The sequence below is a fragment of the Eurytemora carolleeae genome, unplaced genomic scaffold (assembly GCF_000591075.1).
Source record: "Eurytemora carolleeae unplaced genomic scaffold, Eaff_2.0 scaffold349, whole genome shotgun sequence".
Taxonomy (NCBI): domain Eukaryota; kingdom Metazoa; phylum Arthropoda; class Copepoda; order Calanoida; family Temoridae; genus Eurytemora; species Eurytemora carolleeae.
In genome coordinates, this window is record NW_019396296.1 from 117,434 (window position 1) to 142,617 (window position 25,184).

Consider the following 25,184-nt stretch of genomic DNA (forward strand, 5'->3'; position numbering starts at 1 on the left):
TTAAAAAAGGAAGATATATTTGTTTTCATATATAAACATAAATAATAGAATGATTTACAAAATTTTGTGAATTTGTTTCATGTTTGCGCGAAGATATCTTTGTACATAGGGTTGATGCCTTTGAAAAATTAAGGTGCAATTATAGACTGCAATTAAGAACGAGGGATGGAGCCTGGGAGATGAGGGGAGGGGGGGGATTTAATTGTCCGTACTGTTAAAATAATATCCCCCATTCCAATTTTCACTAATTTAGTAGCGATTTCGGTTAAGTTATACGCTACTCCAATTTAGAATTGTCATATTTACAATAAAATTAGTTCCGTATATACTATGATTTAGCGTATATACATGATTATCTGGTACTTGGTACATAAACAATATCTGAAAGCCTGGACCTGTACCTTGAAGGTACAGAGGTCATACTAGCGGGCAGGTCAGCATAAGAGTTTCCATACCTACAATTATATATAGAGATTAATCACAACAGTCTTTACACTCTACATTAATCATTAAAGTATTTAAAATATTTAAAGAATTTTAGAAAAGCTGAAAAGTATTCCCTTGAAGTTAAGATTCTGATAATCCCAGGCTTTCCTTTTATCTATTTAAAATTATAAAAGCATTCGCATAAAGCACTAAAATCAAGTAAGTAAGTAAGAATTTAGAAGTCTTCTGTTCTAAATAAAGAATTCAAATTAAATTTAAAAACTCCCAAGAAAAGACAAAAGGCTATCCCTGATCCCTAATATCCCAAACTAAACACGTCCCCCGTCTTCTATTATTATTTTTCTAAACTCTAAACCTAGAGATTGGCATTGCTTTGTTTTTTTTTTACTCTGACCAAAGATATCAACCAAATCGATTTGTAAAAATTTTTTCGATAAAAAGTTTTGGAGAATACTTTTGTTCAGAGAAAACAACTTTTCATAACAATGATAAAACCAAACATATAGAAAATAAGATTTTACTGCATGATAACATTTTAGATAAAACCAAGCATATAGAAAATAAGATTTTACTTTATGATAACATTTCAGATAAAGCAAAGCATATAGAAAATAAGATTTTACTTCATGATAACATTTGAGATAAAACAAAGCATATAGAAAATAAGATTCTACTGCATGATAACATTTTAGATAAAACCAAACATATAGAAAATAAGATTTTACTGCATGATAACATTTCAGATAAAACAAAGCATATAGAAAATAAGTTTTTAGTGCATAATAACATTTCAGATACAACAAAGCATATAGAAAATAAGATTTTAGTGCATAATAAAATTTCAGATAAAGCAAAACATACGGAAAATAAGATTTTACTGCATGATAACATTTTAGATAAAACAAAACATACGGAAAATAAGATAGAAGATTCTTTAAGTGCCATTCAAAGTAAAAAATCTTATTATTTATATTAACGAATTTCAAACCGATGCCCGTCATTAAGAACTCTAGAGATAATAGTTGATTAAATGAACCGCGGCAAGATTCTGAATCATGAGACACAAATAGTTCAGCTTGTGCAAGCATAAAGTATTTAAGCTTTCTAGACCTGGGTCTGCTTGTTTACAAACAATATAACTTTATAAATTAATATCTCTTCAAACACCTTACGTTTCCTGTTCATCAGTATATTTTAGACATTTCCTTTCATACTTTCCAACTTTTAATGCTTTTAACCTGATATACTTTCTAACTTCTAGTACTTTCAACCTGGCATACTTTCTAACTTCTAGTACTTTCAACCTGGCATACTTTCTAACTATTAGTACTTTCAACCTGAAATACTTTCCAACTTTTAGTGCTTTTAACCTGATATACTTTCTAACTTCTAGTACTTTCAACCTGGCATACTTTCTAACTTCTAGTACTTTCAACCTGACATACTTTCTAACTATTAGTACTTTCAACCTTACATACTTTTTAACTTCTAGTACTTTCAACCAGACATACTTTCTAACTTCTAATACTTTCAATCTGACATACTTTCTAACTTCTAGTACTTTTAAAATGTTATACTTTCCAACTTTTAGGGCTTTCAACCTGATATACTTTCCAACTTCTAGTACTTTCAACCTGATATACTTTCCATCTTTAAGTACTTTCGACCTGACATACTTTCTAATTTCTAATACTTTCAACCTGACATACTTTTTCTTTCTTAATATTTTCAACCTGACATACTTTCTAAATTCTAGTACTTTCAACCTGACATACTTTCTAACGTCTATTACTTTCAACCTGACATACTTTCTAACCTCTAGTACTTTCAACCTGATATACTTTCTATCTTCTAGTACTTTCAACCTGTTATACTTTCCAACTTCTAGTTCTTTCAACCTGATATACTTTCTAACTTCTAGTACTTTCAACCTGATATACTTTCCATCTTCAAGTACTTTCTACCTGACATACTTTCTAATTTCTAATACTTTCAACCTGACATACTTTTTCTTTCTTAATATTTTCAACCTGACATACTTTCTAAATTCTAGTACTTGGAATCTGACATACTTTCTAAATTCTAGTACTTTCAACCTGACATACTTTCTAAATTCTAGTACTTTCAACCTGACATACTTTCTAAATTCTAGTACTTTCAACCTGTTATACGTTCAAACTTCTAGTACTTGCAATTTGACATACTTTCTAAATTCTAGTACTTTCAACCTGTTATACTTTCTAACTTCTATTACTTTCAATCTGATATACTTTCTAATTTCTAATACTTTTAACCTGACATACTTTCCATCTTCAAGTACTTTCAACCTGACATTCTTTCCAACTTCTGGTACTTTCAATCTGTTATACTTTCAAACTTCTAATACTTTCAATCTGACATACTTTCTAACTTCTAGTACTTTTAACCTAATACTTTCAAACTTTTAGTACTTTCAACCTGTTATACTTTCCAACTTCTAGTACTTTTAACCTGATATACTTTCCATCTTTTATTACTTTCAACATATTATACTTTCTACTTCTTCTAATTTCAACATGGCATATTTTTTAAATTCTAGTACTTACAATCTGACATTCTTTCCAACTTTCAACCTAATACTTTCCAACTACTCCTTATGTACGCAACAGATAAAATAAAATTATTATCACTACACCTGTAATATCGAAATCCTGGACTATCAGCATTAACCATATATCTTCCTAGAACTGCATTATAGCTTGAACTTCTCTCCCTGTAGGTTTCTGGATACCTGGATAAATACCAATTGAAAAAGGTTTTGAACAATTAAAAACCTAGAACCGAACCTAACCTACGACCTAAACCTTGAACTAGGCCTAATATGTAATTAAACCTAAACATTGACCTCGAATGGATTTAAAATTTGATCCTAATATTGACCTAGACCTGATATAAAATTCTACCTAAACCTAGAGCTACTCCTAATTTAGACCTCTAATTAAATCTAGACCAAGATTTAATTTAGAACTCCAATTAAACATAAACCTTAACCTAATGCTTTCAAACCTAAAGCAATAATTTACGTAGAACTAAACCTAGACCTAGAAGTTTAGAACTAATGTAAATTTCGACCATAACCTTACCTAAACTCGCTAAGCTGAATATAGACCTAATGTTGACCTAAAAGAATACAGTTAGTTAGATCAGATGTTGAATTCGACCTAAAACTAGACCTGGACCTAGACCATAATCTGCCTTCGACATTCGACATAGATGGTAAAAAACAGAATGTTTTAAGTTTGTATTTTTAGGTTATTCCTTCACAAGTTTACTTACATAGTTTTGTACTTTGATGCATGCAGTTTCTCTTTAACTCTTTCAGTAAACTCTTTATTCATTCTATTAATAGTTTCCGGGACAGGACTGGGAGTGTGTCGGGTAGATAATATCTCACGGCTGTATTCAGTCGAACTCCTGATAAATTAATTATATTTAGCTGGATTTATCATATTTCTTCTATAAAAAATACAGAATTATAAGAAATCATCTCGTCTGAAAATATGCAACTGCGTTTAGCGCAAGTAGAAGGCACAGGTTGACAGAGCAAGGAGGACGCATAGTCAGATAGCCCAAGTAGGACGTACATGTAGATCGAGCAAGTAGGAAGCATAGTCAGATAGCTAAAGTAGAACGTACATGTAGATCGAGCAAGTAGGAAGCATAGTCAGGTAGTGAAAGTAGGACGTACATGTAGATCGAGCAAGTAGGAAGCATAGTCAGATAGTGCAAGTAGGACGTACATGTAGATCGAGCAAGTAGGAAGCATAATCAGATAGCGCAAGTAGGACGTACACATAGATCGAGCAAGTAAATAGCAAGAAAATATTATTATCATATAGTGCATGAGAATGACGTAAGTGCAAAAAGTAGCATACACATTACAATGGGGCGCAAAGATAGAATGCAAAGATAACCCCGTAGAACCACCTGTCACACAAATCTAAAAAAAAGGAAACCTAGGAAAGAAGTGTCCAGGAGATGCTCCTCTACCCCCCTCCAACATATCTCTGTATCTAGGATTCATCCATTCATCCCTCCGACTCATCCGTTCACGAGCCTTGAAAAAGCTGAGATTAAAATTACAACTAATCATGGATCTATAGTGTCTAAATTTACCAGAAAAAAATGATTTAATGGGTCAGAGTCGATGATGTTTCGATCAGTCCATGTCTAGATTCTTTCAAGCCTTAGAAAAAATTTTGCTTCTATCTCAAGAATTGGTTTTAAACATGTCATCATGTGACTTAAAGAAGAAAAAACAGAAATTAACCTTAAAATGTAATCATTCTCTTTACATCCTTAATAATTTAAAAATGTTACATACCATTGTTCTAGCTCTATTATGCCGATTAACCGTAATACTGGAGAGAACCAAATCCCCTTCATCATCATATACATCATAGTGGGTAGGGGGTACAGAGTTCAACCTATAGATAAACATATCATAGTGGGTAGGAGGTACAGACTCAACCTGTAGATAAATTTATCATAGTGGGTAGGGGGTACATAGTTCAACCTATAGATAAACATATCATAGTGGGTAGGAGGTACAGAGTTTAACCTATAGATAAACATATCATAGTGGGTAGGGGGGTACAGAGTTCAACCTATAGATAAACATATCATAGTGGGTAGGGGGGTACAGAGTTTAATCTATAGATAAACACATCATAGTAGGTAGGGGGTACAAAGTTTAAGTATTCAGTACTGTACCTGGCAGTGGCTTGCAAGATGAACGGTTAGTGTACAGTGTACACTGTACAGCATACATGTATGCAGTTTGTACTTTACCTGGCAGTGGCAGGGTAGGTAGACGGTGTGCTGTACAGTGAACAGCACACAGTCTGTACTGTACCTGGCAGTGGCAGGGTAGGTAGAGGGTGTACTGTACAGTGAACAGCACACAGTCTGTACTGTACCTAGCAGTGGCTGGGTAGAAAGAGGAAGACCCTCTGTACTGTACCTGGCAGTGGCTGGGTAGAAAGAGGAAGACCCTCTGTACTGTACCTGGCAGTGGCTGGGTAGAAAGAGGAAGACCCTCTGTACTCTCTTTGAGACATTTTCCTTTAAGGAATAGAACCTTTCAAAGTAATTTATTTTCGTAAATAAAAAAAATTAAAAAATTGAATAAATTTCTTGTTTTGCTCCAATTCTACCGTGAATAGGACATTTTTTTTCTTTATTTTCCGCAAATTCCTCTAAGTTGTTTCATCTCTAAGAAACAGTTTAGCAACAAGATTGCGAGAATATTTTTGTGAATTTAAAATTACGAAGATAGATTATTAACGCTAAAATTCACAAAAAGGTCACTGTATAATATTTTAGATTAATATACGTCGACTATGTTTTATTAAATTTGCTTTGTAAAAACTAACTATTTTGAAATGTTTTGATAATACTGTTTCCAGGTGAACTCCGGTCAGAGCAAAGGCTGATATAAGACTAGGCTCTAGTAGACAGCGTAAACTCTACCTTTATCTGGTGACCTAACCCTGAAAGGGCAAATGCAAAGATATCTACAATCTACAAATATGTTTACATTAGAACTATATATTTATGTAGACCGGCTAAATATGCAATTCATATTTTAATCTTTAAAAATAAGACAGAAAATAATTTTTCATTTCAAAGAAACAGAATGCTAATTTGTTTAGTAAAGTTTACTATTGTTGCTAAACTACATGAAAGTTTAAAAGCGGGTTAAATAATTCTCATCTAATTAGATAGAAGGAGAACTGGTATAAACAACGTTAATTCAAAGTCTCAGGACAGAGGTTTCTCAGTAAAATAATTCAGGGATGAAATGAAACTTGAAACTATTTTTCCTTATTCTAAAGTTTTAAAATTCTAAATTCCTGAGAATGAGAATTTAAAAATCCGTGTCTAGACTTGATGTTCAAGTATTATGATTTATAAATCGAAGCCAAAAAAAGAAAACCCAATAAAATGTTTAAGAAATTTAAATTCAAAGCCAAAACGTTTTCCTCATTCTTAACAAAACTTAAAAAATGTTATGCACTCAAGAATGTTTTTTTGGAGATAATGGGAAAAGACTTTTAATATTAAAGGTATTTTTATACATTAAAACCTTTTCATAGAAAAGCAGAACAGCGATAATTATCTACGCCATTTAAATATTTATTCTTTTATCTTTAAATCTAATCTTCAAAACTCATGAACCAACTGTTTATATTTTTTTGAAATTTTTAAAAAAGTTAAAAACTGTTTTAAAATGTACATGTATTTTAAAAACATATCATTTTGTGTTTTGTTCCGGTATGCTCCTTCCTTGTCAAATAAATGACCCGGAGTGTTTATCTCAAATTAAAATATTTTCTTGAAAAATGTTGCGCAAGAAAATTAAAAGGCAGATTATTCTACCTCGGGGTAAAACAACGTTTATATAAGAGGAGAAGTTAAAGGAAGGAGGTAAAGGAGTTAAAGGAAGGGGGTAGAGGAGGAAGGGAAAAAGGAGAAAAAAGGAAGAAAAGTAAAGAACGGGGAAAAGGAAGGAGGAAAAGAAGAAGGAAGGAGGAAACATGAGGAAAAGATAGTAAGGAAAAGAACGAGGAAAATAAGAAGGAAACGGAACGAAGGAAGGACGAAAAAGAACTAAGAAAAGAAAGAAGTAAAACTAAGAAGGAAAAGGAAACAGAAAAAGAATGAGGAAAAGGAACAATTAAAAATGTTGGATAAAGAATAAGCGAGAGAATATAGGACCAGGAAGACAGGAGAGTAGGAGAGTAGAGGGAATATAGGATCAAGAAGACAGGAGAGTAGGAGAGTAGAGAGAATATAGGATCAGGAAGACAGGAGAGTAGGAGAGTAGAGAGAATATATGATCAGGAAGACAGGAGAGTAGGAGAGTAGAGGGAATAGAGGATCAGGAAGACAGGAGAGTAGGAGAGTAGAGAGAATATAGGATCAGGAAGACAGGAGAGTAGGAGAGTAGAGGGAATATAGGATCAGGAAGACAGGAGAGTAGGGGAGTAGAGAGAATATAGGATCAGGAAGGCAGGAGAGCAGGAGAGTAGAGAGAATATAGGATCAGGAAGACAGGAGAGTAGGAGAGTAGAGAGAATATAGGATCAGGAAGACAGGAGAGTAGGAGAGTAGAGAGAATATAGGATCAGGAAGACAGGAGAGTAGGAGAGTAGAGAGAATATAGGATCAGGAAGACAAGAGAGTAGAAGAGTAGAGAGAGTATAGGATCAGGAAGACAAGAGAGTAGAAGAGTAGAGGAAATAGAAGATTAGTTAATTGGGAATTAAGAAAGATCAAGAATTATTAAAAATAACACAATCCCCTCTCCTCTGGTTAAAATTGAAAATAATGATTTAAGTTTTTTTCCCTTTTTCCGAGATTTTTAAATTCATGAAACCATTTATATTCTCCAGTCCAGCTGTAAACCTCTGAGATCATTATTAAATATGCAGGACGTAACGGGGGATTAATTTATAGATTGGTAATTAAGGAAGGGATTCCCAAAAATGAATTAGAATGTTAGGAGAGAAAGAAAGAATAAGGAATTAATAGAAGTGCGGAGAAAGGAAAGATATGGATAAATATATTACAAGATTTAAACTCTGAACAAGGTTCTCACCCCATCTTTATCCATCCCAAGCTATCTTTTGGTATGAAATGTTTGATGAAAAACGTTTAATACTCAGTGGTGGATGCTGGGCGCTGCCTGAGCTTATCAATCTTTATACTGCTGCTTATTTCTGCTAGGATGGGGGGGGGGGGTGGCTGGTTCATATTTAGATTTATTTCCGAACATTTCTCTAAGATATCTAAATATATCTATCTATACATGCATAGATAACAATTTCTCGTCCGAGCCACCTCGGAATCCTCGTCTTTCGATTATTATGTGTTTAAAAGTTTCCAATTCTCGAAGATAGTTTTAAATAATCTGGCGACGTTAGGACATACAATATGGATGGAATTGTCATAATGAAACAAAACATTTGTTATTCTTTTAATTTTAAGAATTGTGATTTTTTATTATGTATTATAGAGTCATTGTTCATCTTTGGTTGTTATCTCAGTCCTAGTGAGATTAAGAATATAGATCCAGAATTCATGGGAGGAGACAAATTGATCTAAAGAGTCTAGGACGGATTCCCAGCATGTATCCAAACCATCAATATACACTATACAGATATCATCTCCAGCCTTCCCTTCCGATCCTTCTCAATACTTCCCATCGTACCCATCCTACACATCCTACCCATCCTACTCATCCTACCCTTCCTCCCATTCTACCCATCCTACCCGTCCTACCCATCCTATCCATCCTACCCATCCTACCCATCCTACCCATCCTACCCATCCTACACATCCTACCCAACCTACCCATCCTACCCATCCTACCCATCCTACCCATCCTACCCATCTTACTCATCCTATCCATCCTATCCCATCCTACGCATGCCACTAATACTACCCATTCTACTCATGCGACTCATCCTACCCAGTCTACCCATCCATCCCGTCCTACCCATCCCAACCATCCTACCCTTCCTACCCATCCTACCCATCCTACCCAGTCTACCCATCTTACCCTGTCTACCCATCCATCCCGTCCTACCCATCCTACTCATCTTATTTATCCAACCCGTTAAAATCATCGCTATTCAAATCTCAATCAATGGTTTATAGGTCTACCTTCATCCTTTCCCAACTATCAAATAAATATATTAAATATTATAAAGTTCTCCTGAAACATTTTCTTAAATATGAGGATCCAAGATAACAAGAGTAAGATACAATGGATAATAAATGGTCAAATGTATTTCAAATTTTCGCCTAATCTTTCTAGTCCATAAGTCATGTTATCTTTAACCTAATCTCCTGAAGTAAGTCAGCAGTTTTTACATTAATTAGCGAGTTCTTACATATACAAAATAGTGTAGACGTGGTTAAAATTATAGGTTCAGTTAAATGAATAATTAGCTGAAAATTCAAGTAACATTATATATAAAACTATATAACTGAAAAATAATTAGTTACATGATACAAAATCTATATATCTAAAAAATAATCAGTTACATGATACAAAATCTATATAGCTAAAAAAAACAGTAAAATTGTTCACAAATTATAAAACTCAAAAATATACAGTAAGATGATACATAAAACTCTTTTTTGGAAAATATACAGTAATTTGATACAGAAATCTATTATCTGAAAAGTATATGTAACAGTAACATTATACAGAAATCTATATAATTTTATTCATTTTCATCTTTAATTTTGATTCTATATGTCGATCTCACTTTTATGCCACATTTATAATTTTGTTTCCCTTCCTTTTCTCAATATCTATCTGTGTTTGATATGATTTCTATCCATGTATAGACAATGATGATAGAGTAGAGATGAAATAGTAGAATAATAAGTTTAAGATTAAGCATAAACTGGATGGGATCCCACTGTTTAGTTTTACCTTGGGATATATAGATATATATTGGAGAAATTCTTCACACTAGACACTAAACACTAGACACTACACGCTAGACACTAGACACTAGACACTAGACACTAGACACTAGACACTAGACACTAGACACTAGACACTAGACACTAGACACTAGACACTAGACACTAGACACTAGACACTAGACACTAGACACTAGACACTAGACACTAGACACTAGACACTAGACACTAGACACTAGACACAAGACACTAGACACTAGACACTAGAATCAAAATTCTAAATGTACTCAGCCGATAAAAAAGTTAAAATATCTCTTTGTACAAGTTAAAAGTGCGGGAATGTTTGCATTTTCTAAAATTGTCATTTTGCCAAAAAATGCTATCAACAGAGTTCTAAACAGGGAACGCGAATTCCTGAATTTTATCTCGATATTTGATATTCTTTAATTTTTTACATGTTTCAAGTAAACTAGTTGGAATTATCAATTTTATTTTATTGCCGCTTTTATTGTTATTTTCAAATAATATTTAAATGACAAAATGGCTGAAGAAAGTGATAAAAAATAGGAACGGTATGTTAAAAAAATGAGGCATTAGGGATCAACATATGAGTATGACTACAAATATTCCGATAGAGATAGGAGTAGAGTAGAGTAAAGTAGAGTAGAGTAGAGTAGAGTAGAGTAGAGTAGAGTAGAGTAGAGTAGAGCAGCCAGCAGCTTCTTAAACTTTTTATTCTGTTTCCAATGGTTGACCAGTTCAACACAAACTCCATAGAATAGATATTAGTCAATGTAAATCAGAAAATATGGATGATTTGGTTAAAATTTGGACAGATAGTTGGTTTGATTGGATAGATGGATAGATATAAATTCGTATAGACGGATAGAAGGATAGATAGACTGCATATCTATTGGATCTAGCCCCTGCTCAATCAAATACTGTCACCACACCTTTATCTAGCATACATCTCTCCTTCTACCTTAGTTTTATCTATCTATCTTCTGGTATATTCTCTCTATCCTCTATATTCTCACTATCCTCTATATTATCTATCGATCCTCTTGTATATTTTCTCAATCCTCTCTATTCTCTCTATCCTCTATATTATCTATCTATCCAAGTATTTATCTATCTATCCAAGTATTTATCTATCTACCCAAGTATTTATCTATCTATCCAAGTATTTATCTATCTACCCAAGTATTTATCTATCTATCTAAGTATTTATCTATCTATCCAAGTATTTATCTATCTACCGAAGTATTTATCTATCTATCTAAGTATTTATCTATCTATCCCTGTACATTCTCTCTATCCTCTATATTATCTATCTATCTACCCTTGTATATTCTCTCTATCCTCTATATTATTTATCTATCTATCCCTGTATATTCTCTCTATCCTCTATATTATCTATCTATCTATCTATCTTTGTATTGCTTTATCTCAAATATTCAGAGAAACTATCATTTCATTTATGTTTCTATCTCATTTTATTTATGTTTCTATCTCATTTCAATATTTTTGTTTTTATTTTTATCTGTTTCTATCTGTCTTCTTCTGTTTCTAACCGCCTCTTGCTTCTCTATGTTTAATCTGTTTCTATCTGTTTCTATCTGCTTCCAAATGTGACTTTCTGTTTCCAAATATTTCTATCTGTTCCTATTTTTTTTTTTATCTGTGCCTATCCAATCCTTTCTGATTCTTTCTGTTTTCAATTGTTTCCATCTGTTTGTATCTGTTTCTTTCTGTTTCTATCTATTTCTATCTGTTTCTATCTGTTTTTCTCTGTTTCTTCTTTTCTTATCTGTTTCTATTTGGTTCTATCTGATACTATCTGTTTCTATCTGCATCCGTACACACTAAACCATGCAGGTGTATCTCCTTTCAGGATTATTACTTGACTAAATTTTTATATTTATTATGGGCAGGAATACTTTACAGAAACATCACTACATACATACATGCATACATATTTTACTATACTCATTCATTTTCATATTTGTTTATAATTCAAATTCAATTTTTTCAGCTGAATAATTAGATATTTATATCTTTTCTTCCAAAGAATCAGTTTTGTCAATTCCCACTATGTCAACTGGCTCCGATTTACTATAATGTACAGTAATTCATCCTAGTTGAGCACAAACTTAGATCTAGCAGAACTCTGAGTGTTTAGTTCCTATCTTCAGTAATCCACTTGAGCAGGGAATAAACCTCCAAACCAACCTTACTGCACACGGACCTTGGTTTCCGAGTTTTCTCATCAATATGATTGTAAATTATCTAAATCACTAAACTAAGTTGAAACACTATTAGTCTTTTAACAATCGTTCCTTATGAATTAGTGCAGATAAATAACTCGTCCTATAGTTCAACTGTATTGCCCTACCGTTCTCTCAATCTTAAAAACGCATGTAAATGAAAAAATACATATTAATAAAACAGGCGTGGATACAGGAGGGAGGTCAAGGGGTCAAAGACACCCCCCCTCCTTTGGAAAATAATGGGGTCCAGAGTATCTTAAGACCCCCTCTTTTCTGGATCAAGCATGCTGATATATGTAAAGTGTATGTTACTATTTCTGGATTTTAAGCATGCTGATATATGTAAAGTGTATGTTACTATTTCTGGATCAAGCATGCTGATATATGTAAAGTATATGCTACTATTTCTGGATCAAGCATGCTGATATATGTAAGTGTATATGTTACTATTATCGCATGAATTAGCATTGAAAAGCTGCGTCTATAAATAAAAGTCTGTAAAGATACCTCTTTAAGGGAGAGTTCGTAGAATCAAACCCTAAAACGTGTTCAACATATACGTACTTTGTATTTAATAGAAAAATATTTTAAAAAATAAGGATTTAACAAATGAATGAATTCTTCCGCTTCAGATAAAAATAGTTTTTATTTATTTCATTGCTTTAACATCATTTTTCCAAAGCTTATGGTACACCCTGCATCTATCTATCTAGATTTGCGAATGTATCGAAGGAAGATGGATGTTTTCATTAAGATTGTTCTTTGTACACACAGATTAAACTAAACATCTAATTTATATACTTTTTATACATGGGCGTAATAGAACTTTATAATAGTTCTTGTACATGAATAGAAATTTCCTCCCTCCTCCCCTTCCTAAACCTTCGCCCCCCCCCCCGGTCCCTTTTGATACCCTCCCACTTCATACACAGGGCACTCAAATCCCCTTCCTTTAAGACTTTATTTAAGATTTATTTTAAAGATTTAAAATTTCATTTAAGATTTGATTTAAAATTTGATCCAAGACTTGATTTAAGATTTGATTTAAATTTTGATTTATTATTTGATTTAAAATTTGGTTTCAAGATATGATTTAAAACTTGATTTAAGATTTGATTTAAGATTTGATTCAAAATTAGATTTAGATTTGAGTTAAAATTTGATTTGCTAGAATTTTGGTTTGATTGGATAGAGTGTATATGGCAGTGGGCACATTTTAACAGAGATCTTATTAAGATTTCTCAAGCAAGCAACATTGCAGTTTTCATCTGCAGACAAACTAGCAATACGGCATAGTTTTCTTTAGCTCCTTTTATTTTGCATTCATTAATTCATCAATTCTATTCATTAATTCATCAATTCCATTCATCAATTCTATTTATTAATTCATCAATTTTATTATTTAATTAATCAATTCCATTCAACAATTTATCAATTCCATTCATTAATTAATCAATTCCATTCAGTAATTAATCAATTTTATTCAGTAATTCATCAGTTCCATTAGTTAATTCATTAACTCGTCAATTCCATTCATTAATTCATCAATTCAATTCAATAGTTCATCAATTACATAATTAATTCAACAATTCTTTTATTAGTTCATGAATTCCATTCATTAATTCATCAATTCGATTCATTAAGTTCACAATTCCATTCATTAATTCATTAACTTATCAATTCCATTCATTAATTCATAAACTACATTCATTGATTCATCAATTCCATGCATTAGGTGAACAATTCCATTCATTAATTCATCAATTTCATGCATTAATTCATAAATTTCATTTATTAATTTATCAATTCCATTCATTAATTATCAACTCCATTCAATAATTAATCAATTTCATTTATTAATTTATCAACTCCATCCAATAATTCATTAATTCGTAAAATCCATTCATTAATTCAACAATTCCATCCAATAATTCTTCAATTTCATTTATTAATTAATCAATTCCATTCAATAATTCATTAATTCGTAAGATCCATTCATTAATTCAGCAATTCCATCCAATAATGTATCAATTTCATTTATTAATTCATTAATTTCATCCAATAATTCATCAACTCCATTCCTCAAACCATCCTTGTCCTGTCAATTTACTGTCTAAGATTGATTTAGTTCATTATATTTCCTGATAGACAGAAAATTTCAAGCTAATTTTCTTTCACAGGGTTTACAATTAATTTTAAAAAAAAACGTAATTTTACATTCCTAAAATAACATAAAAATAAATACAATTTATCTAATTTGATTTATAAATGAAGCATATTCATCCCTGGTGCTCCAGTAATTTATTTAATCAGGTCATAAGGAACAGGATTGGAAGAAGGTGTATGGGCGCCCTTGCAGGGAGGGGGCCGGGGGCTCTCACTGAAATCTGAAGAAAAGTATGCAATATAAAATTACCTTTTTATATCTGATAGATAAATGATTAACTTATAAAGGAAAGATAACTTATAAAGTGAATGTGGAGCGTAATAAATAAACCTAGTTCAACGATGAATATTAAATATAAAGTTTGGAGAAACACTATTATTATCGATCATGAGAAGGATGTTATCAGAGAACGGATCTACTCCTCTCATCCTTGGTTCATCCCGACAAAATGAAAAGAAAATGATGAGACAAAAACAGTTGAGCGTGCCATAAAAATGATATGAGGAAGAAGCAAGATTTAAAGGAATGCAAACTGTAGAAGACAGATAGGGAGGGGAGAGAAGATAAAGGGATTTATGGAAACCAGAAAACATGGAAATTTATAGAATTAGAATCTAGTAGAAACGGCAAGAAGGGGGAGGGATGAGATAAAGTGTACAGGGTCGGTTGTTAAGTGTCTACACTGTTTAGTATAAACAATTATTTACTTATTAAAGTATAAGGTCGGGTGTTGCAAGTGTACAGTGTAAAGCGTACAATGTAAAGTGTACAGTGTACAGTGTAAAGCATTTTTTACTTATTAAAGTACAGGTTCGGGTGTTAAGTGCAGTGAACCATTTTTTACTTATTAAAGTACAGGTTCGGGTTTTGAGTGTACAGTGTAAAGTGTACTGTGTAAATTGTACAGTGTAAAGTGTACAGTGTAATGTGTACAGTGTAAAGGGTACAGTGTAAAGTGTACAGTGTAAAGTGTACAGTGTAAAGTGTACAGTGTAAAGTGTACAGTGTAGAGTGTAAAGTATTTTTTACTTATTAAAGTACAGGGTCAGGTGTTGAGTGTACAGTGTACAGTGTAACGCATTATTTACTTATTAAAGTATGGGTCGGGTGTTGACTATGGGCGTGTTGTATCACAAAGTACCTGGATCTTTTTATCAATGTTTTTATTCAACAACACACGCTGTAAATATATATTACATTAGACTTCAGATACACCAGAGGGGTTTTAAATGGTTTCAGTAGGTGGGACAAGGGGTGGGGGCAAAAATTTGCACGTTTTTTGAAATAAAAACCAATTTAGACATCTGATTTACGAAGCAGTTGACGTTTTGTATTATTCGGCGTTTTGTAGTATTCGACGTTTTATAGTATTCGACTTTTGTAGTATTCGACTTTTGTAGTATTCGACGTTTTGCAGTATTCGGCGTTTTGTAGTATTCGACGTTTTGTAGTATTCGGCGTTTTGTATTGTTTGACGTTTTGTAGTATTCTGCGTTTTGTAGTATTCGATGTTTTGTAGTATTCTGCATTTGTATTATTCGACGTTTTGTAGAATTCGGCGTATTGTAGCATTCGACGTTTGTAATTTCGACATTTTGTGGCAGTCGACGTTTTGTAGCATTGACGTTTTATTATTTGACAGTTTTTTGTTATTCGACGTTTTGTATATCATCGTCGTTTTGTTAATTGGCGTTTTGTTAATTGACGTTTTGTTAATTGACGTTTTGATAATCGAAGTTTTACATGTATTTAATGTTTGTGAATAGATTAGATTAGACATTGAACTTCTATCAACCTCAATGACATCCTCCGACCAACCTTCAATAGAGTCCAGAACTATTGGTCATCACATGATCGTGATGCATTGCTTCGTTTTGACCTTTTCCTGCTGTCTCACACTTATAAATTTCATGAATTTTTAATATTTGGGTCTGGTAACTGAGGAGTGCTAAATCCCTCTAGTCTAAAATAGTGCCTGCCCCTCATCCAGGAAACAGTTAATCTAAGGTATAGGTAATAACAGTACAGATAGAACATTAGATGTCGTCTTTTCAAGATTTAAGTGTTTTTCGTTCACAATAAACCTGAGATAGAAGCCCAAAAGGACTTACGCGCATGCTATCTCTCTGTCTTGTAATCAACGCTACCTATGATCTAAGGTAATATTTCTAAAAATCTGTTAATATAGTTGACAAAATGCATTGTAGAGGACATTTATTTTTGTTTAAAATGGGCACAGGTCAGAATTTATTAATTAAAATTTGTAATGGCTCTTTTTAATTTAAATTTTTATGTTAGATAACCCCCCCCCCCACAAGGCTAATAATAGGGATTTTATTCTTTCAAAACAATGACACCGAATATAATCAATCACTAATTAAAGAATTCTGACAATAATATTTCTCCCTTTTGTTTGAAATCACGTGCTCTTCAAGATCTTGAAACTCAATATTTTTTGCGTCTGAACAAAAACCATTCCTGCCTCAAGAACTGATCAAAGAGAAAGATAGATTTAGGAAAGTCGTAAACTTTTAAATATAGAGATGCGTAAGATCGTCAGATCGTCGCGAAAAATTAAAATGATAAATTTTATGCTCAACGTTTTTTACAACTTTACAAACCTTTGAAAAGAGAGGTTGTAGTCTGTAGGCAAAATGTATTTTAATTTAAATCCTATTTTTCTTAATATCAGGGAATTAAAAATATGATATTTCCAATTTTTTAAGCTCAGAACTTTTGTGTTGTGAATCTCGGGATCTTATGCAGATTAACAGATTATCACGGATAACTCTAATTGAGGGATCAAGCATTTATTCCAAATTTAAAAGTGTCCACATTGGATATCAAGATCAAGTGTTCAAAAACAACGATGCTCAACTCAAGTTCTGACCTCTGATCAACTTGTCGTAAAAGATCAACAAAAACAGTCTTAAACTATAAAATAACCATTTCCTGGTCTTATTCAGCCGGAAAAGTTAAAAATATCGTAATTTCAATCAATTAGAATGCAGAGAACACGCCCAAACCATCATCCGGCTAATTTCTACCTTTTTACTATTCTAATATTGGTCATTAAAAGGAGTGTCATTTTAAATGTAAAAGGTTTTTTGTTGCGTGTCTTTTTGCAGAAGTAAGGTGGGAGGTAGAGAGATTTTCAAGATGATTAAACGCTTTTTACCAAAATTTGACGCGTTAAAAAGTTTTTAAAAACCTTAGTAAATTAAGGACCACCACCAATATTTCAATTTACAAATTTTGCGCGCTCTTCATCCAACTTTTTGCTCGTCTTTAGCAGAAGATTTGCGATAAAGCAGAGAAGCCATAGTGCAAGAAATACTTATATACTTATGCTATTCGTTATAAATACAATATATTTACAATAGGAAGCTTTACAGCTGAGACTTCAAATCAAGATGCTTTAGCAATCTATAGTAGTTTCAATGTTGTGGCATAAAATACAAAAAAAATTAGTTAATTTTCTGAAATTTGTCAATATTTTGCCTTTCAGAAACTCTTTGAAGCTTCATGTTGTTTTGAAATCTTCCAAGAATTTTAAACTCGTATACTGGTATACTGGTATACTGGTATACAGGTATACTGGTATACAGGTATACTGGTATACTGGTATACTGGTATACTGGTATACTGGTATACTAGTATACTGGTATACTGGTAACTGGTATACTGGTATACTGGTATACTGGTATACTGGTATACTGGTATACCCCTTGTAGTGAGAAAGACAAGTAAAGTGTAAGCTGAGGAACAGAATGAATGAATTTCTGAATAACAAATCATACATTCTTCACATAAACAATTTTCATACTAATTTCCACTGTAGGGGTTCACCTGAATTCTCCCCCCTGGGTTGGTCCTACCACCCCCCCCCCCGGCCCCTTGCCTTCCTTCACCATTTCTAAACCAAAAATCAATTGTCGTCAATCATGTTTCCTTCAGGATTCTAATTTCTGATTTTCAAGAGTTTTGTTTCAAAAAATTTAAGTTTTTCACTCAATGAAATGAAAATATGGTTTAACAAGATCAGCTGGTTATGTTGGACAAACAAATAGAAAGGTTTTAATTTCTAAAGTTAACTGGAAACTGCTATTCGTTAATTGAACTAACGTACGATCCTATTAATAATTGAATAGGTTGTTTCGCTACTTAGCGATTTCCCTAAAGACCTAATATATATACCGTGTGGTATTTCTCAGGACCGGATCGTAAGACTCCCTTCTCTCAACGCTCTTCATAATAAAAAGGAAGATAGTAAGGTTCCGAACGTTTATTTCTCTGAGCCTTCAATCTAAACAAGTTTAATAAACCCACAGAAAAAGCTTTGAGTGATAATCATACAACTACAACAAATAATTCACTCAGGCATTAAAAAACTGTGGCTAGGAACCAATAAACACATATACAAATATCAATCATACTATAATCAAACCGATAAGCATAAATATATATAAAATAGTTACCACAGTGATCCCAGAATTCTGAACACGGCTAATACTTGCAAAACGAATAAACATATACTGATATAAATTAGGTACTATTCCGCGAGAAATCTTGCGTCTGCGCAGTCGGACTGTAAACAGTTCCTAAACTAGTTCTTTCACAATACATTCCGTACAGATCTTCAGGAGGAACTCAGAAACACACAGGGGCGACAAACAGACTTTCTATACGCAGCATGGCTCACGTAACATAGGTTTTGAGTTTCAATAAAATAATGGAGCCTATGATTAAAACTCAAATTGCAAAACTATTTTTTTTTTAAATTTTGATCTATTTCCCCGACTTTTTATCAGTAGTAAACCAATTTTGAATAAAGTTTGGAAAAACGTAAACCCCAATATACTTAATTTAGTTCTTATTAAAGGGACTTTAAGCGTAATTTCAAGTCACCCTCCTTGCAAAGATAACAATGCCCGATTTACAACGGTACCCTTTAAACCTTAATCTGATCAAAAATGTGGAAGATAATACAGCTTTTCTGAATCGGAAAGTGTTTATTTCTGTGAATTTATCCATTATTTCTTAAAGCAAGAAATGCGCAAGACACTTTTACAGAGAGCCCACAAATGAAAATAAACAGTTTAAACTAAAACATGCACGATATCTAATTCATACTTGATCAACCAAAACTTTTAATGGTACCGGTGTGAATCGGGCATTATACCATCTTTGCTTGGAGGGTCAATTTAAATTACGCCAACAGTCCCTTTAAAGCATTTGTTGGAAAACATTTTCAATCCTCCAGCCTGTATCCGCTCCTACTACTGTGTATATAGGGTTACCCACAAAGGATGAAACTTCAGATAAGTTTAGTTTTTACATTGATGGTTCATATTTTCATTAAACTTCCGTTTAAATAGTTATTAAGAAGACCAAATTCAATTCAAACCATCGCACCAAAGAGTATTAGTTTGTCATTCGAGTCTCATTTATGTGGCTAACCCTGTATATACTCGTATATACAGGGTTCTGTATATACTCTGTATATACCCTGTATATACGAGTATATACAGAACCCTGTATATACGAGTATATACAGGGTTAGCCACAAAGGATGAGACGTCTGTTTCCTTAGATGCTTATTTTCAAGCAACTGTAAACTTGTTCAGTTCTTTGTCAAATCATCAAAAAGCTCCAAAACGACGAATATTAAAAAAAGACCGAAGGCTTAATTCAATATTGGAATCATGCAGAGTTTAAGGCAGTCTTTACAGTCTCACCCTTAGTTGGTAACCCTGTACATATATGGATTTTCTGATTGATGGATTGATTGTTGACAGGTTGAATATTATACCAGACATGGTGTAGAACTCCTACAGCAGATCAGAACTATATTATTGATATTAGATTAATTATTAGGCAGTCCTTACACTTCATCCCTTATACTAGAGAGAGGAGGAGGGGGGGGGGGGAATCCTGGTAGGGGTTTGCGAAATGAGGGGAAATTATCAAATTCTGAATTCCAATATGTCAGAATGGTATTTACTGGTTATACTTCTATACGAAGTTGGTTTATACAAACAAGAAGTTAAGAGAAGGGGGGGGGTGGCAGATATACTCTGCCCCCTCCATTCCAGGGAGTCAATAGGAACATTTTCTTTGACTTTATGTTTTATCGATTAGATATTTTTGTATAAACTCCAATTGAAGAGAAGAAAAGTACCAGATAATCTATGATTTAAATCTGTGTTTTGATCTAGCCTAAACCTATACACCTGGACCTCTTTTATTTCCAAATCAAACTCCCAAATACAGTTTTTATCTTGTTCTTTTTTCGTTAGTTATGAAAACTGCCTCGTGAAGGCACCTCCCCCCCTGGCAGGGCAAAGGGAGAAGTTTATAAAACTTGTCTCTAGATGGAGTTGTTGTGGGAGGATTTATTGAAGGTTTCAGGGAAGCATTCATTTTGATAATCTGGAAAATATTATTTCATTGCAGATTATTTCAGCACCTGGTCTATGCACTGTAAATGGGTTTTGTTAAACATAAACAGATTTTTAAAACAGCAGCAATTCTTGTTTACACAGGACTCCGGTGCTCTGAATAGTCCAATTCTTGTTTATACAGAACTCCAGTGCTCTGAATAGTCCAATTCTTGTTTATACAGGACTCCAGTGCTCTGAATAGTCCAATTCTTGTTTATACAGGACTCCAGTGCTCTGAATAGTCCAATTCTTGTTTATACAGGACTCCAGTGCTCTGAATAGTCCAATTCTTGTTTATACAGGACTCCAGTGCTCTGAATAGTCCAATTCTTGTTTATACAGGACTCCAGTGCTCTGAATAGTCCAATTCTTGTTTATACAGGACTCCAGTGCTCTGAATAGTCCAATTCTTGTTTATACNTACATCTGCACTTATGTAGATATACTGATATATGCATCATGTAATGTAGTACCAACTCCCAACCCCCTCCCCTCCCTATTCATGTAGATATACTGATATATGCATCATGTAATCTAGCACCACCCCCGGGAGCCAAGATCTTTAAACTAACAGGTAAAGTCGTTCAACCAATATTCGTAATTTTGTGTCGATACCATCTATTTTTTATGATAACCAATGAATATTGCAAATTGTTTTTGTAAAAGTAATACAAGTCTCAAATTAACTCAAATTTTTTAATCCCTAAATCTTTGCAACCTGCAGGAGTAAACCTTTCATTTTAAATCTAACAGAATTTATAGTTTAAAATATAAAAGGTCTACGACATTGAATTACAAAGATATGGGGATTATTAAATCTGAGTTTGTGGCAAAGACTCAATTCCTTACCTTGACGAAAAAACATGATTAGAAATTAATTTGAAAAAAGTGAAGGACGACCGTTTAGTTGTCTATGATTTATTTTTCGAGTTATGAATATTGAAGCAGACGAGCACTCCAGGAGATTTGTATAATTATATACACTGCTGGGATTACTCAGTTCTTCAGGACTTTATATCAATACACTTGCATACCTAGACATTCAGTTCATACCTAGACATTCAGTTCATACCTAGATATTTAGTTCATACCTAGATATTCAGTTCATACCTAGATATTTAGTTCATACCTAGATATTCAGTTCATACCTAGATATTCAGTTCATACCTAGATATTTAGTTCAACCTAGAAATTCACTTCATACCTAGATATTTAGTTCATACCTAGATATTCACTTCATACCTAGATATTCAGTTCATAGTACTTAGATATTCAGTTCATACCTAGATATTCAGTTCAACCTAGATATTCTTTATAAGAAAGTTTAGTGTATATTAGTATACTGGAGAAACAAGTATTTATTTGTTAAGTTCTTCAAAAGAAAGCAGGAATATATTTTAAAGTACCATATATATATGAAATGGTATTTCTTAACAAAATCATTATTATCTACAAAACTACCTGACTCATTTCATAACACCGGGTTTCTGATTTTCGGTTTCATTGCTATGCCCCATGTCTTAAGTTTCGAACTCTGAGCAGTGAGCACTGTAAGGCAAATAGATTATCAAGTACAATTGGTGGCAACAGAGAAATTAACCAATTATACACGACGTCACAAGTGTCAAATATAACATGTTTTCCAAGATTAAATAAAAAAGTGTAAAAACAGAAACTAAAGAACACATAAAATTGCACTTATTTTATTGTAAGAAAAGCACTTTATTCTTAAATTATCACTATTATTGATTATTTTGTCGGACACAAAAATTGAATTGACACTTGTGACGACAGAATACAACTGTACTGAGAGTGTACAAATTCTACGTGGCCATCTATTGTACTAGAATCTATTTGCTGTAAGGTGTATGTAGGAAAAGGGTTAACCACATAGGATATGACTGTAAAGACGATCTGAAACTTTTTAAAATATTACGATTCCAAGGTTGAATCAAGTCTTCTGCCTAGTCCTATTCTTTTTATGGGTTATTTAAGGATTTGAAAAAGAACGAAACAAGTTTAAAATTGGCGAAATTCATGAATGTAAGGAAACAGACATTAAAAATTCCGTGCAGTAGTCTCTGATGTTTCATAGTTTGTGAATAACCCTGTAAACACAATAAATATGCACATAGACCCCGTAGATCATCTTTAATTTGTAAAAACACATTTGCCTAGTTTAGTTTAAAATGTACAAGCCCCCTAATTCCCAACTATTAAAGGGTGGTGTCGCGTAAAATTAAGAACTATAGTTTTACAACTTTAAGTGGTTTTGGGAGGGATGCTTTACCTTTGCAGTTTCTGAGGATTGCAGTTTGCCAAAAAAGAGTCGGATTGAACGACAAGGTTGTTAAAAAAGTAAAACTAAGATTGCGCAACGTCTTTTAGTTTTAAACAAAAAGCGTTTTTTTTCTTCAAGTTTTTAAAACAGAATTGAATCAAATTTAACATACTTTACTTGTTTATAGACTTTACGGAAAGATTATACATTTTTTTCTTGAAAAGTTTCTGTCATATTTTTAAGATTTTTATCTGAACCCATGTCCTTAGATAAACCTTTTATGCTTATCTATTCGGACCAATTACAAAATATGAAAAGTTAAAAACACACGTGTGAAGAAATAGAAACGATTTTTGTACATTTTTCATTAGGAATTTGCAAGTTCATGTTTCTACAGTAAAGCTGGCAGGGTTGGAATCATAAGATTTGTCAGATCATGCACATATTCTACATTATACAGTAACACCCCCAGGAGAAAAAAAGAAGAAAACGCCCTATTCTTGAAAATTTGCAACTTACTGTCCAAAACTAAGTTTTTTTCTAAGTTTAATTATCTGAAAATAGGGCAAAATAGGTTGAGTGCTTAATCCATTAATCTCCTTATATAGTAATAATACTACCTTCAGGTAATTAAAGTAGCGTTTGTTCATCTTGATATGGGTTTATTATAAAAAATTTATCATAGAAAAATGAGCAATTTACTTTTTGCTTTAAAGCATATACATACAAACACAATCCACATCTGCACTATACAAACACAATCCACATCTGCACTATACAAACACAATCCACATCTGCACTAAAATCCACATTCACTATACAAACACAATCCACATTTGCACTATACAAACACAATCCACATCTGCACTATACAAACACAATCCACATCTGCACTAAATGATTTTATTTCCATAACAAAGAAGGACTTCATACACAAAGTGTATCACACAAATTTTAGTCACTTGAAAAATTATTTATATATATTTTTCTAAATGATAGATACTGCACTTAGAATTTTTAAGCACTAAAATTTAGAAAATTATCACCGTTAAAAGTTCACCTTTAAACCTGGTCATAACTGTCTGAACTTTAGTGCTACAACGCTTTAAATGGTATAAATCGAACAGAAATAATACGAACATTTTTAAAATTTCCAAGAGTCGAACCGAAAGAGCGTAGTGTCTAAAATAGCCATTTTTAGAGACCCATTTAATGTGCATGCTTATACATTTGCAAATGATGCTTATTCGTCAATCAATTTATTCATATAAAGGAATTGAGTCTTTGCCAAAATTTGAGATTTTCTAATCCCGATATCTTTGCAAACTAGTTTTGTAGACCATAGATATTTCAAACTTTGCAGTCTGTTAGATCAAATGATCTAAGTTTGAAATATCAAAGGTTTATGCCATTAGGTTGCAAAGATATGAAGATAAGAAAATTTTAGTTTGTGGCAAAGACTCAATTCTTTTCTATCCAAATTTTGTGTTTTGCAATACAAAATAGGAAATAAAATATAACTAGCAAATTAAATAATTAATTGTCTTTGATTTACTTTTTCTGAAGTTTTTGGCAACTTTTACTTTACAAAAGTTTCGATTTAAGAAGTCATGCCATTCACTATACAAACACAATCCACATCTGCACTATACAAACACAATCCACATTCACTATACAAACACAATCCACATTCACTATACAAACGCAATCCATATTCACTATACAAACACACTCCACATCCTGCACTATACAAACACAATCCACATCTGCACTATACAAACACAATCCACATTCACTATACAAACACAATCCACATTCACTATACAAACACACTCCACATCCTGCACTATACAAACACAATCCAAATTCACTATAGAAAACAAAATCCCCACATTCACCATACAAACACAATCCACATCTGCACTATACAAACACAATCCACATCTGCACTATACAAACACAAACACATAAAATTGCACTTATTTTATTGTAAGAAACCCCCGGTGATACATTATATGCTCTGTTGAATGGAATATAAACTTGTTGGCTCGTGGTGTCGATTAGAGCAATTAATAACGAGGAGGGGTGTATAC

General features: G+C 32.8%; 2 protein-coding genes across 2 annotated transcripts; one reads left to right on the plus strand and one right to left on the minus strand.

Annotated features, from left to right (window-relative positions):
- LOC111700405 (uncharacterized) lies at positions 1-23,246 on the minus strand. Its single transcript, XM_023471291.1, has 8 exons — positions 23,240-23,246; positions 20,731-20,735; positions 5,494-5,552; positions 4,811-4,913; positions 4,443-4,543; positions 3,763-3,900; positions 3,122-3,217; positions 1-455 (listed from the first exon to the last, which is right to left on the minus strand). Exons 3-8 carry the CDS (start codon positions 5,544-5,546, stop codon positions 353-355), a joined length of 594 nt encoding a protein of 197 aa, XP_023327059.1. The 5' UTR covers positions 5,547-5,552; positions 20,731-20,735; positions 23,240-23,246; the 3' UTR covers positions 1-352.
- Positions 8,619-9,113, plus strand: LOC111700413 (sporozoite surface protein 2-like). Its single transcript, XM_023471300.1, has one exon. The coding sequence runs from the start codon at positions 8,619-8,621 to the stop codon at positions 9,111-9,113; it is 495 nt and encodes a 164-aa protein (XP_023327068.1).
- Positions 23,247-25,184: the final 1,938 nt, after the last annotated feature.